We start from the raw sequence: 10904 nt of genomic DNA, 5'->3' as shown, positions 1-10904 counted from the left end.
CCACACACACACACACACACACTCGTGGTCTCTCTCTGAGACCTGGTCCCAGAACATGTTTTAAAACCAGAGGTGATCGAGCTTTTCCTCTGGATCTGTCTCCTTTAGCTTTGAGAGCGTAGGATTCTGTGGAAACCTTTAAAAACCACCTGCAGACTCGTCTTTTTAGACCAGCTTTTAACCAGCAACATGGTTCAGGATCTTATGTGTTGCTGTTTTATTAGTTTTCCCTGTAAAGCTCTTTGTGACCCTTGTTGTCTGTGAGGTGCGTTATAAATAAAGTTGACCTACTTACCTACTTACATCCCGGGAGCTACGGATGAACACATTGTTGGTTTGAGTCTTTCTCGGTGTTTTGTTACCAAACTGTAAAATATGGAAGATGCTTGATGGTTCATCCCTCTGTCTACTTCCTGTTAGTTAGTTAGTTAGTTTAAGGATCTCTTCTAAAGTTAGACCCCCTCCAGGTGTTCTCACGTCTTCTCTTCCATCTCTTCCATTCACCCCGACTTCTCTACGGAATTAGATCATTGAGATCGGATGTCTTATTATTACAGTCTCTCTCTCTCTCTCTCTCTCTCTCTCTCTCTCTCTCTCTCTCTCTCTCTCTCTCTCTCAGGAGGACAGAAAGGCTGTTTTGTTCCCGGTTCAGCCTCCTTTTGTCTAGATGGGACAATAGGTCCCGGATAGGAGGAGGAGGACAGACAAAGAGACAAGATCACCCCCCATGTTGTCCTCGGGTCAAATTGACCCGTTGTCCTATATCAATTTTCTTTGTAATTCCCCAAAATAACATGATTGATTCCACCCAACGCTCTTCGCCAAGTACAAATCTCTACTTTCATTAATTTTGGGGCGTCTTATTTAATTTTATAGCATTGTAAAACAAATGGAAGTGTTTTTGAAATAGTATTGAGTAAAAGTTGACATATTCCAGTCTGTGATTATCATCAACATCCATTCCTTTAATTTTAGTCTCAATAATTCCTAATTTCTGCTTTTCTAACTCAAACATTAGGTATAATTTCCTATAAATGAGGTTTATTGACCATAAATTCCAAAAATAACTGTCAAACTAAAGTTAATAAGTTAGTGTTACGTAGGGTTAAACGTCAAAAAAGAGACAAACGTTTCAGAAAAGCTCAAAGTGTGGAAAAAAGGGAGAAAAACAATTAGTTAAGTTAAAAACATCGACTCGGACTTGAACCTCTTTGGACTCGGTCTTGTCTTGGACTCAAACCTCTTTGGACTCGGTCTTGTCTTGGACTCGAACCTCTTTGGACTCGGTCTTGTCTTGGACTCGAACCTCTTTGGACTCGGTCTTGTCTTGGACTCGACTAGTCCTGGTCTTGGACTTGTCTTAGACTCGACAAAGGTGGTCTTGACTGCAGCCCTGGCAGAGAGGATGATGAACCTTGTCTTTCAGTCTAATCAGCCTCGGTTCTAAGACCCTTAACTCCCCCCCCCAGTCAGAATATGGGTCTGGTTCTGCACACAGAACATATAGTTTATAAATAAATACAGTCTATACATTCATGTGCACCTCGTTAAACCAATGGTGCATTCAGCTGCACTTTGTTACCTCAAACCGCTGTTGTAAATGACCCTCTTTACCTTCTATTAGCTCTTATTGTGTTCGCCGTCCCAGCTACAAAGGAAAAGGTATTTGGGGATTTGAGGAACCCGGCCCCCCCTACACGGAGAACTTTCTCCCCATCGACCATTCGGTTGGCTGAAGAGTAGCTAGAATTTCAGACAATGACATTTTTCTTTCCTCTTTTTTTTGAGTCATTAACTCAAGTTCAAGTTTTTACTCATCGCTTGGTTACGTTGTAACCCTGGTTCTATGAGTGAAGACTCTTTTTCATATTTCTTAATTGGTTATAAAGTATTATTTAAAATGGCGTTAGAATCTCGTCTCGTGAGGTGAGTATTTCGTCACACCTCTACTAACCAATGGCTATGTATTTCAGTACCCCCCCCCCCCCTTCCCCCTGCTCTCACTGCAAATCGAAACGACACCAACCCTTCGTCCCTCTGTTATTTTACCGCAGTCGTGGAAAGTACATTTACTCAAGTACTGCACTAAGTACAAAATGTTGAGGTACCTATACTTTACTTGAGTCTTTTCTTTTCATGCCACGTTCTACTTCTACTCCTCTACATTTCAGAGAGAAATATTGTACTTTTACTCTTGTACTTGCTACACTACACTCATCTGACCGCTTTAGTTACTTTACACATTAAGATCTCTGCACACAGAACACATATAGTTTATAAAATCTGATGTTTTATTAAAGATGATATTTAATACTTTCACTACTTTTTCCTGATGATACTTTAATACTTTTACTTAAGTAACATTTTCACTACATGACGTCTAACAGAGTTTTTTTTTTTAAATACAGTGCCATATTACTTCAGTAAAGGCTCTGAAAACAGTTTCCACCGCTGCACATGTTTTATTTAAATGGGTCTAAGCTGCGTTTTAAGAGTCTTTTTCTTCTCTTCGGCTCAACATCAGGGTCCAAAAGCCTCTTTTTCTCCGTCTTAATGACGTGAATTGACTTCCTCTCCTACTCGGTGTGGAGCGGCGGAGGAGATATCCTCATCATCTCAGTAGGGATCAGTCTTAACGGAGAAGACGAGCTGCTTCCTCTCGTCCCCTTCATGCTGCTTCTGGTCTCCTGCAGTATAATCCCTTATCCTCAGGAACTCTTATGTAATCTAGAGAAATCTTCTGTATCAGACTGAAACATCTGCCAACCGGGTGAGGAACCAAACTTCTTGATGAGATTATTTTTAAAATCAGGCCACTGCCGTGTGTTGTATGACTCCTTTTTTTTTTAAATATTTAAATGGAAGCAGTGGATCTGCAGGCGCCATTTTGGTTTTTAAGCAGAGTTTTGAGCCAAAAGTTATCACCGTGAACACAGATGGTTTTAACTCCAGAAGAAGAACTAATCTCCGAAAAACCCAAATATCTCAACACTCTGGTATACTGGGCATGAACAGGAGGCAGCGGGAAAACACCAGAGCAGGGGGAATGAGAGGGGGAAACGCAAGAGCAGGGGGAATGAGAGGAGGAAACGCAAGAGCAGGGGGAATGAGAGGAGGAAACGCAAGAGCAGGGGGAATGAGAGGGGGAAACGCAAGAGCAGGGGGAATGAGAGGGGGAAACGCAAGAGCAGGGGGAATGAGAGGAGGAAACGCAAGAGCAGGGGGAATGAGAGGGGGAAACGCAAGAGCAGGGGGAATGAGAGGGGGAAACGCACGAGCAGGGGGAATGAGAGGAGGATTGGCTAGAGCTAACAGAGGAGGTAGCAGTTCATCTTCACACACACACACACACACTCATATGGACCCAACATATTTAAAAAAACAAGTAAACACTGTTTTGTGTGGGAGAGCACCCTTTAAATAATTGAATGGGTAGAGTAGCTTCTTCTGTAATCCTGCTTGCAGACAGACAGTTTTGGTAGGTGGAGGTAATCTAGATTAAATATGTTGTTGTTGTTGTGGTGGAAAAGGACTTCATATGTCCGTCAGCTGCCACCTGAACTACCAAATATTCAGCTGTCATTGCTCGGCACCCTGCTGTGGAGCACAGCAGCAGACCTCCCTGCAGATGTAAAATCAGTGAAAACAACACACAGCGTGTTTATTAATAAACAACAACAGAGACATGTTTTCATTTGCTGTTGTTGATGAGAAGAAACAACATAAGAAGAGCTCGAGATGATACACTGTGTGTGTGTGTGTGTGTGTGTGTGTGTGTGTGTGTGTGTGTGTGTGTGTGTGTGTGTGTGTGTGTGTGTGTGTGTGTGTGTGTGTGTGTGTGTGTGTGTGTGTGTGTGTGTGTGTGTGTGTGTGTGTGTGTGTGTGTGTGTGTGTGTGTGTGTGTGTGTGTGTGTGTGTGTGTGTGTGTGTGTGTGTGTGTGTGTGTGTGTGTGTGTGTGTGTGTGTGTGTGTGTGTGTGTGTCAACCCCTGCAGTCCTGAGTCAAAGTCCTTGCAACAATACACACCTGCAGGTCGTCTCTTAATTAGATGACGCCATGTCCTCACCTGCTCGTTTGGTATTATGAATTGTTTACCACCAGTTGGTCACAGATTTGGTGATTTGCCCTCCACAAAATTAGAGGAGAGGGGATAAAAAGAACTCAATGCCCCAAATCTTTCACCAGCATTTGTGCAAGACACTGAACCCCGATGGGATGTGTGTGTAAATGTGTGTATCGGCCACAGTGTGTGAATGCGTGTGAATTTTAAAGCGCTTTGAGTGGTCTTTTAAGATTAGTTAAGCTGTATAGATACAGCCCGTTTAACACTCATGCGAGTGACTTTGTTGTGTTTATTTATTTTATTTATTTTATTTATTTTATTTTATTTATTTTATTTATTTTATTTATTTTATTTATTTTATTTATTTTATTTATTTCATTTATTTATTCAACAGGGGCAGTGTACATTACATTAATCAACATTGCTGTAAATGCACCAGAAATAGCCAAAAGGCTCTTTTTCATCCGTTGTCCCTGGACACATCTTAAAATTGTCTCCCTAATAAAAAAAAAAAAAACAACAACAACATTACCGTCAACAATACAGATATAAAAAGTAGGAAAACAGATAAAACTCTTCAAATCCCGTTGATAAATACAGTGAACTAATGTAATACAGACATTAGGGACAAATAAAAAAATAAATAATGATACTACACATTGACACAATAGAGACACAAGTGGCAGCACGGTGGGGTTGAGTGAAAATAAATATATTTATTAATGCTGACATGTCTGATGTGTTCTGAACCAGTTTTTTAGATGTTTTTTGAACAGAGGGTATGTGTTTGTACTATAACCACTATAACTGAGTTTCTTTGACTCGGGTGTTTACCAGATGATCTACGTGATCTCCTCTGTCGGGAGTTGTCAGTGTTGTTACTTTTAAACAAGTCTTAAAACAACAATTGGACTTTCAAACGAGTGAAATCCAAAGTGCACGCCACCCTCGGCCAGTTGTAATTTCGTTTTTCTTATCAGCCCCTTGTAATCGTGACACATGGGTTTTTAACTGATTCACGATGCCTCGCCATAATTAGCCTTCCCTAGCTCTAATTTTTAACCGTATCCCTGACGACTGCAGGCCTCATCCCACCCTGAATCCCAAAGGTAACAGGAAACCTAAAACCTAAAGTAATTAATTAATAAATCAATATTTTTAACAGCTGCTGATGAGACAACGTGAGTCTGCAGATGGAATTTGGGACATTAATCAAAACCTTGATGGTGAAAATGATCGCCCTGATGTTGATAGCAATCATCAATCATATTGGGACGGACATGACATAGACTGAATAGTCTCTCACACACACTTACACATACACAGACACACACACGCGCACACACACACACACACTTACACAGAAACACACACACACACACACACACACACACACACATGCGCTGATGCAGACCGACAGTGAGAAGGATCTATGTGACTTTTCAGTGGGGCTGTGCTAAAGCCTTCAACTCATAACTCTGCTTTTAACACGCACGCACACAAACACACACACACAGACGCACACACACAGACGCACACACACACACACACACACACACACACAGACAGACGCAGAGTCCCGAAGGGGGGGGAGTCTTGGAGGATGAGTCCTTGGCCTGATCAGCCTCTTGTGGGATGGGAAGAAGCACTTGATTTATGAGTCTGGGAGGCTGGAAGTTCTCAGTTGGAAACACACACACACACACACACGGAAACACACACACACACACACACATTTTGTGTCATTTGTTGTGAGAAAGCCATGAGTGAGGGAGTAGGAGACCAAAAAAGGGATGAAAATATAGAAATATGTTTTATGTCAATGTATGAAAATTAGGATATATATATATAGAGAGAGAGAGACCTTATGATGCAGATCTTGCTCCTTATGAGGTCATAGGGGGCAAGATTACCTCCCCTTTCTATGCTTGAGAGAGAGAGAGAGAGAGAGATCTCAGTCTCTAGAGAGTTTATTGTTCATCTTTCTAATTACGGTGTCTATTTGTTGAATTAGCCAGGATACATGCAGATGCCAATCGGGAAATGCCTAATATCGGCCGATATATCGGTCGGGTTCTACTCAAAATGAGGGAGCTGTGCAAGCATACCATACATCACACCTATTTTTTTGTCTACGTAGTGTATGTTTCTGCTAATAATTTTCTTTTTCAGTCTTTGTTTATGTAAAGCGTGGACAAGTGCTCAGGGACTGAAAGCGCCAGTTGCCTTTTTCAGTAGGATGGTTATGAGTTTATATCTTTAACCCGTGTGTTGTCTTCCTGTTAACCGTGACCTTGCCTTTCAAGGTCAAAATTTATTTTCTTTTTTTTGATTTTTTTTTTTTACTTTTTCAGATTTATTTGTCACTTTTTGAGATTTTTTGTCACTTTTTCTGATTCTTTTGTCACTTTTTGAGATTTTTTTTGTCACTTTTTCTGATTTTTTTTTTGTCACTTTTTGAGATGTTTTTTTGTTTTTTTCAGATTTATTTGTCACTTTTTTTTTGATTTTTTTTGTCACTTTTTCTGATTTTTTTTTTTTTGTCACTTTTTGAGATGTTTTTTTCAGATTTATTTGTCACTTTTTTAGATTTTTTTGTCACTTTTTCTGATGCATTTGTCACTTTTTCCAGCTTTTGGTGCTTTTTTTTTTAAAATACCTGAACTGGTTAAATAACAGGTTTTACACTTATTCCTGGAATTCATGGTCAACAAACCTCATTGATATCAAATTATTTGTAAGTTTTACGTTAAAAAAGGCAAACATGATGAATTATTTTGACTAATAGTTAAGATCAGAGGATGTTGAGTGGATCCCAGATGGGGAGATGTCCAAGTCTAGTCCGGATCCTGGTTTGAAACCATTAAAAAAAAGAATTTAAATGCTATAAGATTAAATTAAACACCCAACGAATTCAATGAAAGTAATCATTAATTTTACCTGAAGAGTGTTGTATGGAATCATTCATGTTATTTTTGGGCAATTTGGTTGAAATAAATCCATATTTCTGATATAAAACTCATTGAAACGGGTCAGTTTGACTCAAGGACAACACAAGGGTTAAGAAGTCAAACTGATCTTCTTCTTCTTGGTTTCTCAGCAGGTAGAGGCCAACGTGATGTCAGGATGCCACGACTCCCACCTGACCCACCCCACTTCAGGTTGCCACGGTGATGCCCCCCCGGCAGCTGAGGGCAGTGGACAGGAAGTGACCCGCATGGAGGCGTTCCCGGTTCCTTCGGAGTCTGCTTTGCTTTTCACTGAGGAGGAAACGCAGCGATGGGACGGCAGCTGGAGCCAAGATGGAGACCTGCGGGCGTGTGGACAGTGAGTCGGTCGGGGTATCACTAGGGTATCTAGTGTGGTAGTCTAGGGTGTCACCAGTCTGTCTAGGGTATCTAGTGAACTAGTCTAGGGTATCACTAGGCTATCTAGTGAACTAGTCTAGGGTATCACTAGTCTGTCTAGGGTATCTAGTGAACTAGTCTAGGGTATCACTAGTCTGTGTAGGGTATCTAGTGTACTAGTCTAGGGTGTCACCAGTCTGTCTAGGGTATCTAGTGAACTAGTCTAGGGTATCACTAGTCTGTGTAGGGTATCTAGTGTACTAGTATAGGGTGTCACCAGTCTGTCTAGGGTATCTAGTGAACTAGTCTAGGGTATCACTAGTCTGTCTAGGGTATCTAGTGAACTAGTCTAGGGTATCACTAGTCTGTCTAGGGTATCTAGTGAACTAGTCTTGGGTATCACTAGTCTGTCTAGGGTATCTAGTGAACTAGTCTAGGGTATCACTAGTAAATCCAGAGAGCTAGCTAGACTATCTGTCCAATCTGAGTTTCTGTTGATGACTAAAATTACTGTCTGACGTTAGAGAAGCCGGCAGGCTGTGTGTTCGGAGCTCTCTGACGTTAGAGAAGCCGGCAGGCTGTGTGTTCGGACCCGTCTGACGTTAGAGAAGCCAGCAGGCTGTGTGTTCGGACCCGTCTGACGTTAGAGAAGCCGGCAGGCTGTGTGTTCGGACCCGTCTGACGTTAGAGAAGCCGGCAGGCTGTGTGTTCGGAGCTCTCTGACGTTCCTCTTGTGTTTTCCAGGCTCGAGAGGAGGTGGCTCCTCTGGCACGACTTCATGACCGAACACGCCCACCTGGACGCCTGGCTGCTATTGGCTGAGCAGGCTGTCAGTTCCCCTGGCCCCGCCCACATTTCATATGTCACCGCGAAAGACGACCTGAGGAAGTTTGAGGTGAGGAGAAATGAAATGCAAAGATCCAGACCAGAGCCCGTCTATGGAGAACCGGTTCTCTCAAGATTTAGCCCAATTTTGGTTGCCGTTCCACCAGAGCGCCACTGGGGGGGATCAAGTGCAAAATGAACGGGAGTATATGGAACTAGACGGCTAAATGTGTCTCTTTCGTCTGATTTATAGGTTTAACCCTCATGTTGTCCTCATGTTGTCCTCATGTTGTCCCCATGTTGTCTTCATGTTGTCCCCATGTTGTCCTCATGTTGTCTTCATGTTGCCCGCGTGTTGTCCTCATGTTGTCCTATATCAATGTTCTTTTTAATTCCCCAAAATAACAAGATTTATTCCACCCAACGCTCTTTGCCAAGTACAAATCTCTACTTTCATTAATTTTGGGGCGTCTTATTCAATTTTATAGCATTGTTAAACAAAGTGTTTTGAAATAGTATTGAGTAAAAGTTGACATATTCCAGTCTGTGATTATCATCAACATCCATTCCTTTAATTTTAGTCTCAATAATTCCTAATTTCAGGCATTGAAAAATAAGTGTAAAAAGTGTTGAGATATTGGACCAAAACACAAGGGTTAAATCTCAAATATAGCAGCGTGTGCAGCCGAGCGTCCATCCCCCGCTGACCAGGAACAGCTGTAGAGTCTCCTCGTTTGTCCAAATTAAAGTCTGCTGTCAGGTTTTGGACACTTTTAGGGAAACCTGATGCTCCTCTGCAGCCGTCGGTGCAGCGATGGATCCAGTCGGTGTGCATCAGTCACTTCCTCTTCCTTGGCGGGTGAATGCTCGTTCACTCAGCTCGCCGCTTTCCCTGGGTCCTCATTTGTTAGCCAAATGAATCCTGGATATGAGGAACCTGTCTGAGTCAAAGTGTGGTCGCTGTGCTCATAGCGTGGTTGTTTCATAGTCTTAGACAAGCCTCTCACTCATATGTCCTTTCCACCAAGGCGGTTCTGGTGCTGGTTCGGTGTCAGTGCCAAATATCAAACTGGTTCTATGCTTTTCTACAGAAATAAACCTGGCTCTGGGCCAAGAAAACCGGGTCCAACTCAGCACCAACTTAGCGCTGGTCTAGAGATAAGAACCGGCTACGTCAGGTGCTGGGGGGGGGGGGGGGGGGGGGGGGGGGGGGGGGGGGGGGGGGGGGGGGGGGGCAGGGTTATCATGACGTTCGAAAACAAAAACGTGCGTCGGCCATTTTATAACCCCGGTCAGCTGTTAACCATAGAGAGCTGTTGATGTTAGATTTGGACATGGATGGGAAACCAGAACCACCGTGGTCTGGGGAGAAAACCACCGGTCTGCCGGGTCTCAGGCTCGGGAAGATCCAGCTGGTTCTTAGAGAACTGGCGAGTAGAACCAGCACCTAACTGGAAACGGCCCCAGAACCAGAACCAGCACCTGGTTGGCCTTGGTGGAAGAGACATTCCTGGTGCGGAACCTTCACGCCTTTGTTACCTCACGCGTGCTCGCTGGTCCGTGCGTCTGTGTTCAGAGGCTGCGGTGCGAGGCCGGTCCCCGCCTGGTCCAGTTGGACGGGCTGACCCGGAGGAATCGGACGCTGACTCGGCTGTTTCGGGGCGGTGTGCAGACTCGGCTGCTGGCGGCGGCGAGGCGGTGCGGGCAGCGATGGGACGACGTGAGCGCCAAACTGGAATCCATCACCGGGAGACTGAAGGTCAGTCCTAATAATATTAACCCCTAATATAATATATATAATAATAATATTAAGCCCTAATATAATATATAATATTAACCCCTAATATAATATATAATAATAATATTAAGCCCTAATATAATATATAATAATAATAATATTAACCCCTAATATAATATATAATAATAATATTAAGCCCTAATATAACATATAATATTAACACCTAATATAATATATAATAATAATATTAAGCCCTAATATAATATATAATAATAATAATATTAACCCCTAATATAATATTTAATAATAATATTAACCCCTAATATAATATATAATAATAATATTAAGCCCTAATATAATATATAATAATAATATTAACCCCTAATATAATATATAATAATATTAAGCCCTAATATATTATATAATAATAATAAGCCCTAATATAATATATAATAATAATATTAACCCCTAATATAATATATAATAATCATAATAATATTAACCCCTAATATAATATATAATAATAATAATAATAATATTAACCCCTAATATAATATATTATAATAATAATGAAATCGCTGCAAAGAAAAATCTGCTACACACGATTATCAATTTTCTTTCTTACCCCCTAATATTTGTGTGACTGTGTGTGTTTGTGTGTAACTGTGACTGTGTGTGACTGACTGTGTGTGTGTCTGTGTGTGTGACTGTGTGTGTGTGTAACTGTGACTGTGTGTGTGTGTGTGTGTGTGTGTGTCTTGTTATCTCTCAGCTTTTTGTCTCGGAGTGGGAGGGGTTTGAGGCCGAGAGGGAGGAGCTAGCTCTCTGGTTGGCTGACCTGGACGTCCGTCTGACGGATGTGGATCACCTGACGGGAAACACTTGCGAGAAGCTGCGCCGACTGCAGGTGTGTGTGTGTGTGTGTGTGTGT

The 10904-nt window shown here is 42.0% G+C and overlaps 1 protein-coding gene across 1 annotated transcript in view; it reads left to right on the top strand.

The window, feature by feature from the left end:
- The window catches only part of LOC117942389, an 18231-nt gene that overhangs the window by 7133 nt on the left and 194 nt on the right, over nt 1-10904 (top strand). Inside the window, exons 5-8 of the mRNA XM_034867816.1 lie at nt 7167-7390; nt 8155-8305; nt 9812-9994; nt 10746-10892. Of these exons, the coding sequence (XP_034723707.1) occupies nt 7167-7390; nt 8155-8305; nt 9812-9994; nt 10746-10892 (705 nt within the window). The remainder of the gene's footprint in view (nt 1-7166; nt 7391-8154; nt 8306-9811; nt 9995-10745; nt 10893-10904) is intronic.

This window comes from Etheostoma cragini, chromosome 3 (assembly GCF_013103735.1).
Source record: "Etheostoma cragini isolate CJK2018 chromosome 3, CSU_Ecrag_1.0, whole genome shotgun sequence".
In the NCBI taxonomy this organism is placed as follows: Eukaryota; Metazoa; Chordata; class Actinopteri; order Perciformes; family Percidae; genus Etheostoma; species Etheostoma cragini.
This window is presented reverse-complemented; position numbering and strand designations above follow the sequence as displayed.